This window comes from Salvelinus namaycush, chromosome 4, assembly GCF_016432855.1.
Source record: "Salvelinus namaycush isolate Seneca chromosome 4, SaNama_1.0, whole genome shotgun sequence".
Classification (NCBI taxonomy): domain Eukaryota; kingdom Metazoa; phylum Chordata; class Actinopteri; order Salmoniformes; family Salmonidae; genus Salvelinus; species Salvelinus namaycush.
In genome coordinates this window covers 78,341,061-78,358,239 of record NC_052310.1, presented here as the reverse complement: position 1 = coordinate 78,358,239, position 17,179 = coordinate 78,341,061, and the positions used below count along the sequence as shown (strand labels likewise).

Here is a 17,179-nt window from a genome sequence, read left to right as displayed (position 1 = left end):
TTTTGACCCTCTCCCGTGGTCCCGTTGATGTGGATGGGGGCGTACTCTCTGCTGTCTCCTGTAGTTCACGATCAGTTCCTTTATGTTGACGTTATTTACCTGGCACCACTCCACCAGGGCTCTCACCTCCTCCCTGTAGGCTGTCTCATCATTGTTGGTAATCAGACCTACCACTATTGTACCAGACTGTTACTGTTTGCATGTGGTTATCTTCATCCAATTCCCAAATTGGATCCCCTTAGATTTTGTTGGTCTATGATGGTTTTTAATTTTTTTAAACAATGTAGCTGTTATGGGGACAGATATGGTCATGTGATGCAGTTCATAGTTGATGCTGTTGGTGAACGTTGGCGATTAAATAGATCAAGTATCTAATATCAGAGATGGTCCATTTTGGGTGGACCCCCATAATAGGGATTTGTGTTTGCCACAATATAAAACCGTCTTGAACATTATGTTTGATGAGATGTCATTTAGCAACACAAAGGCTTATCAGAGGAATCTGGTGGGAGGGGCTATAGGACAGGCCCATTGTAATGTCTGGAATGGAATCAATGGAACGGAGTCAAACATGTTTGATACTATTCCGTTCCAGCCATTACAATGGGCCTGTCCTATAGCCCCTCCCACCATATTCCTCTGACTTATATAGCTTCATTATCTAGTGCTCAGTCAATCTAAATATGCAACAGAAAAAGAGGTCTTCTGACCGCAATGGGACTTCCAGGATAAATAAAGGTTCAATCAACAGAAAATACACACCCTAGTCCAGTGTTCCCGCACCTGAGTCAACTAACCCTCAGGTGAGTTTCTCTTGGGTTACAATAAAAATGTATGCTGCTGGGGGTACCCGAGGTCTGGAGTTGGGAAGCACTGCCCTTGTCCAATCATGTCTCCGGCAGTCCATGAATTAGTCTTCTCCGTGATCAGACAAGCAGGTACCCAGTGGAATGTAATGACATTACCTGCAGATTCTCACTTCCTACTTCGACAGGTACCATCACTGACACTGAAATGACCTGTAATTTACAGTCCATTGGAATAACAACTTAGCCTCCCTTCACCAATCTTGTTCAGTATCCTCTGTCCTGAGTTATTTGAAGCAGCAAGCACAGCAGGGGCCAGCATTGGAGAAATAAGAATCCGTTTCCCATTTTAATTGAATGTCCAGGTAATGAAGGGATGGATTCTGTGAGGTCAGTTCTCTGTAATCAAACCTTTTTCTAATGAGAAAATAACAATTGCTGTGTAGTCAAATTCTTCTGAACAACTTAACTTACATGAAACAAGTTGTTGAACAACTTACATGAAACATGTTTACTTTAAATGGCACCAACAGCAGTATAATGTTTTAGTTAACTGGACGGCATGTACATGGTCAGGTGTATAAAGGGTGGCATGCCAGGTTTGACCATGCACATTGAATAGTCATGATTAAATGGTAGCCTACTGGAGCCTTGGAAAACCAGACCGATCTCACGAGAGCTCACATTCGGTTTCACTTCATGTGAACAGAATCATGAATGCAGTGGTCAGCAGTTTAATGAGGCTAGGCCTACTGCACTATTGACTGACCATTCTTTTGCAGAGACAATGTTCCATATACCACAATTCATTGTACAATGAAAATACCTAACAGGAAATCAATAATTTGCCATATGACTCTTTCAAAGGTTTGTGTTCTTTGCCTCGCAAAAAGCTATTGAAATTACTGTATTACAGTCAGAATGTGTTACTTTTATTTTAGAAAATGTATTTTTAAAGTGTGGCATTTCAAGTCACGTTTTGTTTAAAAGACAGAAAAACAGACACTTGTATAACATGGATATAGCAAAAAAAGGAAACTGACAGAAATAAAGCCAACAAGCCTTTGACTGCTCTATTTTTCTCTTTTTGAATAAATGACATTTATGGAAAAGAAAGGAGAAAAGCCATTGGGGACAAGAGGAAGATGATGGATTGATGGGAGGGATGAGTGAGATGAAGTTAGTTTCCTTTAACTATATGGTTGCGTCATGGTTGATGTTTTAAATTATCTTCATAAAGTCTAATTTAAGATTAACTCTTTCCTCTTTTTTTTGTGTGTCTTTTTCGTTACTGTTTTTAGATCTTCTGGACCCAGTGCTCTTCAGCGCTGGATCTTCCTGGTCTCTGACAAGGAGGGCTAGGAATGCCAACCTCGTCCGGCAGTCGAGACAGACTGCCCGCCGTGCCGTCCACCAGCCCGCCGCAGTGTTGCATTCCCTGGCTGGCCCGACCCACACTGCCCTGCGCTGACTCAAGATGATAAAGTGGAGTCCTTCTGTGTTTGCTGTGCTTGTGAACGTTGCTTCTGACTTTCCAAGTCTCTAAAATGTTTCTCAACCTGCAGAGGAGGACAAGGGAAGACAACTTGAGATGTATGATCATTACTATTTGTTACCATAACAAAAGTTAAGAAAAAGTGCAAACTACATGTTAATTGTATAATTGTTACACAGCAAAGGCAATGCATTGACAGCTATAACAATTGGTAGGTTGGTTGACAGCTATAACAATAGTAGTAGTAGTTAGGTAGGTTGACATATAACCATAGTAGTAATTAGGTTGACAGACCTAACAGTAGTAGTAGTAGTAGTAGGGTTGACAGACCTAAAAGTAGTAGTAAGGTTGACACACCTAACAGTAGAAGAAGTTAGGCTGACATACCTAACAGTAGTAGTAGTAGTAGTAGTAGTAGTAAGGTGGACAGGCCTAAGCGCAGTAGGTAGGTGGACAGACCTAACTGCAGTAGGTACAGTTGAAGTCGGTTGAAGTTTACATACACTTAGGTTGGAGTCATTAAAACTCGTTTTTCAACCACTCCAAAAATTTCTTGTTAACAAACTATAGTTTTGGCAAGTCGGTTAGGACATCTACTTTGTGCATGACACAAGTAATTTTTCCAACAATTGTTTACAGACAGATTATTTCACTTATAATTCATTGTGTCACAATTCCAGTGGGTCAGAAGTTTACATACACTAAGTTGACTGTGCCTTTAAACAGCTTGGGAAAATCCAGAAAATGATGTCATTCTGATAGGCTAATTGACATAATTTGAGCCAATTGGAGGTGTACCTGTGGATGTATTTCAAGGCCTACCTTCAAACTCAGTGCCTCTTTGCTTGACATCATGGGAAAATCAAAAGTAATCAGCCAAGACCTCCACGAGTCTGGTTCATCCTTGGGAGAAATTTCCAAATGCCTGAAGGTGCCACCTTCAAACTGTACAAACAATAGGACGCAAGTATAAACACCACGGGAACACGCAACCGTCATACCGCCCAGGAAGGAGACGCGTCCTGTCTCCTAGAGATGAACGCCCTTTGGTACGAAAAGAGCAAATCAATCCCAGAACAACAGCAAAGGATCTTGTGAAGATTCTGGTGGAAACGGGTACAAAAGTATCTATATCCACAGTAAAACGAGTCCTATATCGACATAACCTGAAAGGCGCTCAGCAAGGAAGAAGCCACTGCTCCAAAACCGTCATAAAAAAGCGAGACTACGGTTTGCAACTGCACATGGGGACAAAGATCGTACTTTTTGGAGAAATGTCCTCTTGTCTGACGAAACAAAAATAGAACTGTTTGGCCATAATGACCATCATTATGTTTGGAGGAAAAAGGGGGAGGCTTGCATGCCGAAGAACACCATCCCAACCGTGAAGCACGGGGGTGGCAGCATCATGTTGTGGGGGTGCTTTGCTGCAGGGGGGACTGGTGCACTTCACAAAATAGATGGCATCATGAGAGAGGGAAATGATGTGGATATATTGAAGCAACATCAAGACATCAGTCAGGAAGTTTAAGCTTGGTCGCAAATAGGTCTTCCAAATGGACAATGACCCCAAACATACTTACAAAGTTGTGGCAAAATGGCTTAAGGACAACACAGTCAAGGTATTGGAGTGGCCATCACAAATCCCTGACCTCAATCGCATAGAAAATGTATGGGCAGAACTGAAAAAGCATGTGCGAGCAAGGAGGCCTACAAACCCGACTCAGTTACACCAGCTCTGTCAGGAGGAATGGGCCAAAATTCACCCAACTTATTGTGGGACGATTGTAGAAGGCTTACCGAAACGTTTGACCCAAGTTACACAATTTAAAGCCAATGCTACCAAAAACTAATTAAGTGTATGTAAACTTCTGACCCACTGGGAATGTGATGAAAGAAATAAAAGCTGAAATAAATCATTCTCTCTACTACTATTCGGACATTTCACATTCTTAAAATAAAAGTGGTGATCATAACTGACCTAAGACAGGGAATTTTTACTAGGATTAAATGACAGGAATTGTGAAAAACGGAGTTTAAATGTATTTGGCTAAGGTGTATGTAAACTTCCGACTTCAACTGTAGGTGGACAGACCTAACCGCAGTAGGTAGGTGGACAGACCTAAAAGTTGTAGTAGTAGGTAGACAGATGTAGGTGTAGTAGGTAAGCGATACTCACTATTTTGCGTACATGACTTAAAGCACTTCCCTCTTTGCCTTTGCAGTTGTCAGCCTGGTATGGCGGCGAGATTACAACGTCGTCCATCACCATTATGTTCTTCTCCTGCCATTTACAGTCTTTGATGCTGCAGAACATAGTACACATAATTAAATCATTTAACGGTTCAAACAGTCCTTGAGCTGAGGAGTCAGGTCTATTTAAACCACTAAAATACATTTTAATCTAATATTTTGAAATAAAGCATGAAATCTCAATTGAATATTTATTTATGAAGCTAAAACTTGACAACAATTATCTAAGCCTATTATCTGAAAAGGTAGATAGGGATACAGACATTGGGGAGATGCGGGACAACTTAGTACTGTAAGGTATATGTGAATGCCTTTATCCAATTCTCCCAGAGAATCTTGCCGCCCGACGTGCTATCACTTAGTTTGTGTGCACAGCAGTTGATCATCAGTCGCACCGCGTTGGCTGTGTGTGGAAAAACGGAGGTGTCGGAGCTGGGATTGTCGTTACCGCGTCGTACCAATTTAAACAAAGATTAAAAGCCAAAATCAGGTCAAGACTTTCAATGTTTTAATTAACGTTGACCTAACATGGGATATATTCAAATCACCTGCCTCTAAACCTAGCCATTATAACTGGAAAGGATATTCAGTAGGCCCAGTGGCGGCCTGGGATCCATAAAGAATCCCCTGCCCGTGTCAGATATATTATAACCAGTAGACAATGCTGCCCACCGACACTCTGCCCCTCTGGAATTAATATTATTGAATTGAAAAAGGCACTTACGTTTTGTGAATAGTCTGGAATAGATGCTGGCCCTCCACAGAAACCCCAGCACTGATTGCATATGCTTGGGACAGCTTGTCTTCCTTCTCTGACCGTGCTCGATTGGCAAGCTGGGAGAAAGATGGCAGGGAGGAGAAAGTTAGGAGGGGATTTGGAGAAGAAGGCAGTCAACCAACTTGAGTCGAGGTGCAATCAAAACCTACACGGGAAAAAAATATAACCGCAAAGTGTTGGTCCCATGTTTCATGAGGTGAAATAAAAGATCCCAGAAATGTTCCATATTCACAAAAAGTGTATCTCTCTCAAATTTTGTGCACAAACTGCAATGTCGTTTTAGAGAATTTGGCAGTACGTCCAACCAGCCTCATAACCACATGTACCATGCCAGCCCAGAACCTCCACATCCGGCTTCTTCACCTGCAGGTGAAGAAGCTGGTCTCTGGTCTCATCTGAGACCAGCCTTCCGGACAGCTGATGAAACTGTGGACAACCGAAGGATTTCTGTTTCTGCACAAACTGTCTCAGGGAAGCTCATCTGTGCACTCGCCATCTTTGAAATTGTTGCGGTTACATTTTTGTTCAGTATATAAATGCATTTGAAGGGAATAGGCGCAAGACGCAACTTTCGCTTACAATTGAAAACACAATTGATAGCCTTGATCAGAAAAATGGGATGAGAAAGTTGACAAGGAAGATTTAACAATGACTGGCTCAGATGGTTGATTATTTGAGACAGGTGACAAATGGAACTCAAGTCATCTCATTGCAAGTAACCTAACACTGGACCTGGCCTGTTCATAAGATGTACAAAAAATGTAACAGATTTTGTTTTCCATACAAATAGTCTAATCATAAGAACAAAGAATCCCGTACAAAAGCCTAGGCTAGGATACACAAAAGCCAAGCAGCATCTACAGCAGGGGTATTCAAATGTTACCCGCCGAGGTCAGGACTACTCCTGGTTCCGTTCTACCTGATAATTCATTTCACACACATGGTGACATCAGTCCCTGATTAGAGGGGCAGAAAGAAAAAAAGCAGTGGAACTGGCTGAATTTGGGGGACCTACAGTATGACAGCAGATGAGGGCTTACCTTGCTAACATTCAGTGATGCTAGAGGAGGAGTTTCAGTGCGGTCATTTATTATATCCACTTCAGAAACATAGGCTAAATTGATCAGGATGACGTCGTGGAGAGTTGGCTTTCTGCTGGAGGGATCACATTCTGGGAGGAACTCAAGTCAAGGTAAACAAGCTGAGTAGTAGCAGCAGTGCCACACAATGCATAGTAGTAGCAGTAGCTGTACACAATGCATAGTAGTAGCTGTACACAATGCATAGTAGTAGCAGTAGCTGTACACAATGCATAGTAGTAGCTGTACACAATGCATAGTAATAGCTGTACACAATGCATAGTAGTAGCAGTAGCTGTACACAATGCATAGTAGTAGCAGTAGCTGTACACAATGCATAGTAGTAGCAGTAGCTGTACACAATGCATAGTAGTAGCTGTACACAATGCATAGTAGTAGCAGTAGCTGTACACAATGCGTAGTAGTAGCTGTACACAATGCATAGTAGTAGCAGTAGCTGTACACAATGCATAGTAGTAGCTGTACACAATGCATAGTAATAGCTGTACACAATGCATAGTAGTAGCAGTAGCTGTACACAATGCGTAGTAGTAGTGGAACAAATTTTAAAAACTTGCTGTTCGGATCCCGGTTTTGAGTCACAGATCGGATCATTTTTCGGATCAGAAAAAAAAAAAGTGGAAACAAATATAACTTTGCTTTCCATTTATGACTTAAAAGAACACTTAAAGGAACAAACTTTTCAATGTTTAAATCAAATATTTAAATAAAATATTCAATACTCAATTGTTAAATTAAAGTGCAGTATGAGGCATGATACCTTCTTCCTTTGAACAATAGTGAATGAAACAATAGCCCGTGTCCACATCATCAAAGAAAAGTAAAGAAAGCAAAGCAGACCTGAGCTTAACTTCAAGTTATTTTTCAAAAAGATGAGGATGTCTACATAGTCTGGGGAGAGGGTAGACCTCTTTGCAGTCACTATGTCCCCTGCCGTGGAGCACACCCTCTCGCTAGAGGCGGAAGTGCCAGGCACAGACAGGTAGCATCTTGCCTTCATGGCAATGTGAGGGTATTTACACACATTGATTTTCTAACATGTCAGTGGATCACCACCATTTAAACCAGAAACTCTGGGTTGCTAACTGAGTAGACTAATTGAAGTTTATGAACATTGATAACGAAATTCTCATAACAATAGTAGTAGCAGTAGTAGCAGCAGCAGCACACAATGCATAGTAGCATCAGCAGCAGTATCACACAATGCATAGTAGCATCAGCAGCATCACACAATGCATAGTAGTAGCAGCAGCAGCAGCATCACACAATGCATAGTAGTAGCAGCAGCAGCATCACACAATGCATAGTAGTAGCAGCAGCAGCATCACACAATGCATAGTAGCAGCAGCAGCATCACACAATGCATAGTAGCAGCAGCAGCAGCATCACACAATGCATAGTAGCAGCAGCAGCAGCATCACACAATGCATAGTAGCAGCAGCAGCAGCATCACACAATGCATAGTAGCAGCAGCAGCAGCATCACACAATGCATAGTAGCAGCAGCAGCAGCATCACACAATGCATAGTAGCAGCAGCAGCAGCATCACACAATGCATAGTAGCAGCAGCAGCATCACACAATGCATAGTAGCAGCAGCATCACACAATGCATAGTAGCAGCAGCATCACACAATGCATAGTAGCAGCAGCATCACACAATGCATAGTAGCAGCAGCATCACACAATGCATAGTAGCAGCAGCATCACACAATGCATAGTAGCAGCAGCATCACACAATGCATAGTAGCAGCAGCATCACACAATGCATAGCAGCAGCAGCATCACACAATGCATAGCAGCAGCAGCATCACACAATGCATAGTAGCAGCAGTATCACACAATGCATAGTAGCAGCAGCAGCATCACACAATGCATAGTAGCAGCAGCAGCATCACACAATGCATAGTAGCAGCAGTATCACACAATGCATAGTAGCAGCAGTATCACACAATGCATAGTAGCAGCAGTATCACACAATGCATAGTAGCAGCAGTATCACACAATGCATAGTAGCAGCAGTATCACACAATGCATAGTAGCAGCAGTATCACACAATGCATAGCAGCAGCAGTATCACAAAATGCATAGTAGCAGCAGTAGCAGTATCACACAATGCATAGTAGCAGCAGTAGCAGTATCACACAATGCATAGTAGCAGCAGTAGCAGTATCACACAATGCATAGTAGCAGCAGCAGCAGTATCACACAATGCATAGTAGCAGCAGCAGCAGTATCACACAATGCATAGTAGCAGCAGCAGCAGTATCACACAATGCATAGTAGCAGCAGCAGCATCAAACAATGCATAGTAGCAGCAGCAGCATCAAACAATGCATAGTAGCAGCAGCAGCAAACAATGCATAGTAGCAGCAGCAGCATCACACAATGCATAGTAGCCGCAGCAGCATCACACAATGCATAGTAGCCGCAGCAGCATCACACAATGCATAGTAGCATCAGTAACAGTAGAAAAGAAGCATCCTAGCACATGGCTAGAGCATCAGTGACATTCAAAGAATCTCAAGACCTGTGGATAAATATTGAGGATTCACTTTAAGTCTATACAAAAACACCCCATTTTACCAACAGTCCAGACTGCATATCTGTCATGCTGCACAATAATCCAGCCATTTGACTGAGCATTTGGCAGGCGTGTTTCTCACGTGAGAGTAAAGCCTATTCCTTCCAAATGCCTTTATGATTTTTTTTGCTTGCACCTCATCTCACGTTGATTGAGTGCCTTCTACTCCTCTACAGGTATTTGACTGAGCAAATATATCACCACCATCAACAGGGTTAGAATGAGTCAATCATTATGAGGGTCTATTTTCCCCATCTATCGTCAATATGAGGGTCTATTTCCCCATCTATCGTCAATATGAGGGTCTATTTCCCCATCTATCGTCAATATGAGGGTCTATTTTCCCCATCTATCGTCAATATGAGGGTCTATTTTCCCCATCTATCGTCAATATGAGGGTCTATTTCCCCATCTATCGTCAATATTAGGGTCTATTTTCCCCATCTATCGTCAATATTAGGGTCTATTTTCCCCATCTATCGTCAATATGAGGGTCTATTTCCCCATCTATCGTCAATATTAGGGTCTATTTTCCCCATCTATCGTCAATATTAGGGTCTATTCTCCCCACCAATATTAGGGTCTATTTTCCCCATCTATCGTCAATATTAGTGTCCATTCTCCCCACCAATATTAGGGTCTATTCTCCCCATCAATTTTAGGGTCTATTTCCCCCATCTATCGTCAATATTAGGGTCCATTCTCCACATCAAAAATGTGAAATCTCAGACAGCTGTAGATCAACGTAATAGAGTAGTAGACTGAGGAAGTCACATGGCACTCCGCCAGCAGCTGTGGTTAGATAGAGACTGAGGAAGTCTTGCCAGGCGCATGGCTCCCCGCCAGCAGCTGTGGTTAGAGGCTGAGGAAGTCTTGGGGTAGGCCGTAGCAGTACTGTCATAGTCAGCTGGAATGACAACCAAGGGAAATGCTGCCACCTATTGCAGCCACAGGAGAACATTCCCAGGTTATAGCATAGCAATGAATGACAGGAAGCATCCTAGAGAAAGTAGAGGGACATGAATGGGCTCCCGAGTTGCGCAGCGGTCTAAGGCACTGCATCTTAGTGCTAGAGGCGTCACTACAGATCCTGGTTCGATTCCAGGCTGTATCACAACTGGCCGTGATGGGAGTCACATCTATCACCTCTGGAATAGCTTGTCAAAAACTACCAGGATACCTGGTAAGATGGACATTCCACTTCAATCATGCCATCTGAACAAAACACGCATGCTATTCACGTTAGTCGGATGTGGCAGGGCCTGCAAACCATTACAGACTACAAAGGGAAGCACAGCCGAGGGCTGCCCAGTGACACGAGCTAAACTAATTCTATGCAAATAACACAGAAACATGCATGAGAGCACCAGCTGTACCGGAAGACTGTGTGATCACGCTCTCCGCAGCCGATGTGAGTAAGACCTTTAACTTCTCTAGGATAGGGGGCAGCATTTTCACTTTGGATGAATAGCGTGCCCAGAGTGAACTGCCTCCTACTCTGTCCCAGATGCTAATATATGCATATTGATATTACTATTGGATATAAAACACTCTGAAGTTTCTAAAACTGTTTGAATGATGTCTGTGAGTATAACAGAACTCATACGGCAGGCAAAAACCTGAGAAAAAATCCAAACAGGAAGTGAGAATTCTGAGGCTGATCAATTTTCAACTCATCGCCTATTGAAATCCCAGTGGGATATGGATCTGTTTCCACTTCCTACGCCTTCCACTAGATGTCAACAGTCTGTAGAACGTTGAATGAAGCTTCTACTGTGATGTGGGGCCGGATGGGAGGTGTTTGAGTCAGTGGTCTGGCAGAGTTCCTGGTCACACGCATTCCTCATGATATCGACTTGCGTTCCATTACTTCTATAGACACAAAGGAATTCTCTGGTTGGAACGTTATTGAATATTTATGATAACAACATCCTAAAGATTGATTCTCTACTTAGTTTGACAAGTTTATTCGACCTGTAATATAACTTTTTGAAGTTTTCGTCCGACGTTCGCCTGGATCTGCGCGAGCGTTTGGATATGTGTACTATACATGCTAACAGAAGTAGCTACTTGGACATAAATACTGGACATTATCAAACAAAACAACACTCCTGGGAGTGCAGTCTGATGAAGCTCATCAAAGGTAAGTGAATATTTATGATGTAATTATGATGTAATTTCGTATTTCTGTTGACTCCAAAATAGCGGAGAAATGTTGTTTATATCTGAGTGCCGTCTCAGATTATTGCATGGTTTGCTTTTTCCGTAAAGTTTTTTTGAAATCTGACACAGCGGTTGCATTAAGAACAAGTGTATCTTTAATTCTATGTAAAACATGTATCTTTCATCAAAGTTTATGATGAGTATTTCTGTTATTTGATGTGGCTCTCTGCAATTTTGGAGGCATTTCTGAACATGGCGCCAATGTAAACTGGGATTTGTGGATATATAAATATGCACATTATCGAACAAAACATACATGTATTGTGTAACATGATGTCCTTTGAGTGTCATCTGATGAAGATCATCAAAGGTTAGTGATTAATTTTATCTCTATTTCTGCTTTTTGTGACTCCTATCTTTTGCTGGGAAAATGGCTGTGTTTTTCTGTGGCTATGTACTGACCTAACTGACCTAACATAATCGTTGTGTGCTTTCGCCGTAAATCCTTTTTGAAATCAGACATGTTGGCTGGATTCACAACAAGTGTAGCTTTAATTTGGTGTCCTTCATGTGTGATTTCATGAAAGATTGATTTTTATAGTAATTTATTTGAATTTGGCACTCTGCATTTTTACTGGCTTTTGGCCAAGTGGGACGTTAGCGTCCCACATATCCCAGAGAAGTTAAACAGGTCAACATTCACAAGGCCGCAGGGCCAGACGGATTACCAGGACGTGTACTGCGAGCATGCGCTGACCAAATAACAAGTGCCTAAACTGATATTTTCAACCTCTCCCTGTCCGAGTGTGTAATACCAACACGTTTTAAGCAGACCACTATAGCCTCTGTGCCCAAAAACACTAAGGTAACCTGCCTACATGACTACCGACCCGAAGCACTCACATCTGTGGCCATGAAGTGCTAGTCATGGCTCACATCAACACCATCATCCCAGAAACCCTACACCAACTCCAATTTGCATACCACCCCAACAGATCCACAGATGATGCAGTCTCGATTGCACTCCACACTGCCCTTTCCCACCTGGACAAAAGGAACACCTACGTGAGAATGCTATTCATAGACTACAGCTCAGCGTTCAACACCATAGCATCCTCAAAGCTCATCAATAAGCTAAGGACCCTGGGACTAAACACCTCCTTCTGAAACTGGATCCTGGACTTCCTGACGGGCCAACCCCAGGTGGTAAGGGTAGGTAACAACACATCCGCCACGCTGAGCCTCAACACAGGGGCCCCTCTGGGGTGCGTGCTCAGCCCCCTCCTGTACTCCCTGTTCACTCATGACTGCACGGCCAGGCACGACTCCAACACCATCATTAAATTTGCCGATGACACAACAGTGGTAGGCCTGATCACCGACAACAACGAGACAGCCTACAGGGAGGAGATCAGAGACCTGGCAGTGTAGTGCCAGGACAACAACCTCTCCCTCAATGTGTTCAAGACAAAGGAGATGATTGTGGACTACAGGAAAAAGAGGACTGAACACGCCCCCATTCTCATCGACGGGCTGCAGTGGAGCAGGTTGAGAACTTCAAGTTCCTTGGTGTCCACATCACCAACAAACTAACATGGTCCAAGCACACCGTGATTTGGCATGGGTCCTCAGATCCTCAAACGGTTCTACAGCTGCACCATCGAGAGCATCCTGACTGGCATGGCAACTGCTACGCCTCCGACCGCAAGGCACTACAGAACGGCCCAGTACATCATTGGGGCCAAGCTCTCTATACCAGGCAGTGTCAGAGGAAGGCCCTAAAAATTGTCAGACTCCAGCCATCCTAGTCATAGACTGTTCTCTGCTACCACACGGCAAGCAGTACCAGAGAGCCAAGTCTAGGTCTAAGAGGCTTCTAAACAGCTTCTACCCCCAAGCCATAAGACTCCTGAACATCTAGTCAAATGGCTACCCAGACTATTCGCATTGCACCCCCCACACCACTCTCTGTTGTCATCTATGCATAGTCACTTTAATAACTCTACCTACATACTACCTCAACTAACCAGTGCCCCCGCACATTGACTCTGTACCGGTACCCCCCCCTGTATATATTGTTATTTTTACTGCTCCTCTTTAATTACTTGTTACTTTTATCTCTATTTTTTTAAACTGCAATGTCGGTTAGGGGCTTGTAAGTAAGCATTTCACTGTAAGATCTACACCTGTTGTATTCGGCGCATGTGACTAATAAAATGTGATTTATTCATCTACAAAACATCCAACTACAGTTATGGCTTTAACCACAACACAGAAAGAATTGCAACTGTGGTTACATGTTTGCATGCTTTGTTCCTGGTGGGGCCACTGCCATTCATTGACAATTTAATCTACAATTAAATTGAGAAGCTCTGTGAGTGCTAAACAACATCTTCAGTCTCAGTGGACTAGTATAACGAGAAGAAAAAATACAGTTCAAATGGCAATAGCGGCATGCATGTGACAACCTAGCGCTCAAACTGTAGGCAGCATTCTGCCTTCTCCCTACAGTTCTCAGCCATTAGCTTCGGCCACGACTTATGTGAACTACAATCCCGAAGCTGTGTTTTAAAGTTGCAATATGTAACTTTTTTGGCAACCAGAACAAATTCACATAGAAACATAAGTTAAAGATCTGTCACTCATTGAAAGCAAGTCTAAGTGGTAGTAGATATGTTCTATGTGCACCATTTCTATGCTGCACGTTCTTAAGTTTTGTTCTTACGTCTATTACTTTTGGTTTGGAACACCAGCTTCAAATGGCTGAAAATACAAAATGTTTGGTTATGGAAAATATTTTTCACAGCGGTTTAGATGGTACAACAACTCTACACTATACTTGCTTGTTTTGTCACCAACGAAAATTAGAGGCACTACTACGATTTGCGTAACCAGGAAATGGTGGAATGATTTCTGCATAGTGCATCTTTAACGTTTAGAAACATCAATAATCATTGCTTGCGAAATGGCTTTCTAAACATATGGCCCTTGTCTTATCAGCGAGAAAGAATCCTTCAAATAAAGACACACTTACTGTAGCAGTTACAGATCCATACAGCTATGGAGCCTCCATCCGACTAAACTACACTGCAGCAGTTACAGATCCATACAGCTATGGAGCCTCCATCCGACCAAACTACACTGTAGCAGTTAAAGATATGGAGCCTCCATCCGACCAAACTACACTGCAGCAGATCCATACAGCTATGGAGCCTCCATCCGACCAAACTACACTGCAGCAGATCCATACAGCTATGGAGCCTCCATCCGACTAAACTACACTGCAGCAGTTACAGATCCATACAGCTATGGAGCCTCCATCCGACCAAACTACACTGTAGCAGTTAAAGATATGGAGCCTCCATCCGACCAAACTACACTGCAGCAGATCCATACAGCTATGGAGCCTCCATCCGACCAAACTACACTGCAGCAGATCCATACAGCTATGGAGCCTCCATCCGACTAAACTACACTGCAGCAGTTACAGATCCATACAGCTATGGAGCCTCCATCCGACCAAACTACACTGTAGCAGTTAAAGATATGGAGCCTCCATCCGACCAAACTACACTGCAGCAGATCCATACAGCTATGGAGCCTCCATCCGACCAAACTACACTGCAGCAGATCCATACAGCTATGGAGCCTCCATCCGACCAAACTACACTGTAGCAGTTGCAGATCCATACAGCTATGGGGCCTCCATCCGACCAAACTACACTGCAGCAGATCCATACAGCTATGGAGCCTCCATCCGACCAAACTACACTGCAGCAGATCCATACAGCTATGGAGCCTCCATCCGACCAAACTACACTGCAGCAGATCCATACAGCTATGGGGCCTCCATCCGACCAAACTACACTGTAGCAGTTAAAGATATGGAGCCTCCATCAGACTAAACTACACTTCCATTACACTTCGGCACGACCAAGGTGAGTATCAATTTAACCTGTATTTTTCAAATGATTTCTCTCTGATATTAAAGTTAAGGTCATTACGCCTCATGTCCACCGTATGCATCAAACTGTTCCAGCGGAAGTCATTCATTGTCAATGGCGCAGTGCTTTGGGGGTGCAGCACTAGGCAGTGGTGTGTTCTGTGTACCAAATCAAATGTATTTATAAAGCCCTTTTCACATCAGCAGATGTCACACATTGCTTATACAGACACCCAGCATAAAACCCCAAACAATGTAGATGTAGAACCACGGTGGCTAGGAAAAACACCCTAGCAAGGCAGGAACATAGGAAGAAACCTAGAGAGTAACCCATCTCTGAGGGGTGGCCAGTCCTCATCTGGCTGTGCCTGGTGGAGATAAGAGTACATGGTATTAAGGCAAGATTGTTATTCAAGATGTTCAAACGTTCATAGATGACCAGCAGGGTCAAATAATAACCACAGTGGTTGTAGAGGGTGCAACAGGTCAGCACCGCATGAGCTCAATATTTTCTACTCGTACGTTGCTTTACCGTTGCATACAAACGAATACACACACTCCAACTACCAAGCTTTTTGCTAGTTGAAAAGCGAAGCACATGTGCCTCAAGTACGGAAAATGCGCGCTAGAAATACAAAACTGCACTGCAAGCTATGCATCTTAATGTTCAGACCGAGCGTTAGATTTTAACAACCCCCACCCACTACTACAGGAGACGCTTCCATCCAACGTCTTAAGTGTAATGTAATGGAACTGAGAGTCATGATCAAGGGCTACTGACAACCAGTCATTGGAGCACATGCATATGGTGGTCCTACGCCCACCCTCAAAAGTGTGGATTGACGAGAGAAATCCATTGCTTTTTCAGCTAGTTACTTGGGCCAAGGTTTATTGAAGAGCCATATAGTTGACCAATAAGATTCGCTTTTAGCTAGCTAGCTTTACTGTACAGTGACAGAACCGGCATGTTTCATCATACTACCGTATCTAGCTAACTAGCTAACTAACGTTAACTAGGTACCCTTGGGTCATCCACTGACTTTGACAAGTCAATCATGCCATGCTAGTTAATCCGATTGATAACTAAGACTGTCTTTATGCTTGATATTCTTAACAGCGTCAAATGGTACCATAAATTATAATTTGCTGGCTATCTAAACGCAAGCTAACGATAGCTGCTAACTAACAGCAAATGAACGTCGCTAGTTAGCGTTGAGGAAATGAAATTAATTGTCACTTACCTACCATTGCAATCAGTTAGGTGGCAATAAGAATGACAGTATATCGCATGTCAAAACCATCTGCGCTGGTCAGTTAGTAAGCAAGACTGTCACGCTAGCCAATAACAATTACTGTATACTGTTAATGAATCTGCCATGATGCCATAATGGGTTCTGCCAAATAGTGATCCTAGTCGAGGATCAGCAATTCTACGTTGGCTCACAACACATGTAAGCAACAACTACGCGATCAGAGCAAAACTCCAGCAACATTAACAAAATGTAATACAAAAGTAATGAATTGTATCAAAATATTTCACGTCGGACACAGCTAGCTAAGCATTTCGCCTAGCTACAATTACGCCTGCGCGGATAACTATTTGACATATGTTGGTTACAGACAGGCCCTCGCCGAAGGCACACAGGCCAATGATTCAATGGCATCCTAAAATGGAGAAAGGATACTCAAAGTCAACATCTTGGACTGGTAGTCGAAGGCCACCACTTCTCCCTGCAGACGCTGGCCCAAGCAGGTAAGACAAGAGATATGGCTCCCGACGCTAAAATACTCCCCCGGTCCAGGAGCCGCCATCTTCTCCGCCAGGAAAGCGGAGCTCCAGTATTACGTAAAATTAGTACGTGAACTCGTCACTTGGACGACTTCGGGCAATGTCAAATTACATACGTTGCATATGATGATTTTAATTAATTCCACAGTTCATACTGTAGCTAGCTGGCATTCTAGCATTACATTTAGATTTTTACCAAGGATATCATATTGTTGGATCCCTTGGATGAAAAAATGTATATAAAAAATTATATATATCATTGAATTAATA

At 42.9% G+C, this 17,179-nt stretch overlaps 1 protein-coding gene across 1 annotated transcript; it reads right to left on the bottom strand.

Moving 5' to 3' along the window:
• Positions 1-1,716: 1,716 nt before the first annotated feature.
• LOC120046837 (protein LSM12 homolog A-like) lies at positions 1,717-16,951 on the bottom strand. The gene is made up of 5 exons (XM_038992384.1): positions 16,806-16,951; positions 6,373-6,503; positions 5,279-5,388; positions 4,481-4,607; positions 1,717-2,365 (listed from the first exon to the last, which is right to left on the bottom strand). The coding sequence occupies exons 1-5, from the start codon at positions 16,930-16,932 to the stop codon at positions 2,279-2,281; spliced, it is 582 nt and encodes a 193-aa protein (XP_038848312.1). The 5' UTR covers positions 16,933-16,951; the 3' UTR covers positions 1,717-2,278.
• Between the last annotated feature and the right edge of the window lie 228 nt (positions 16,952-17,179).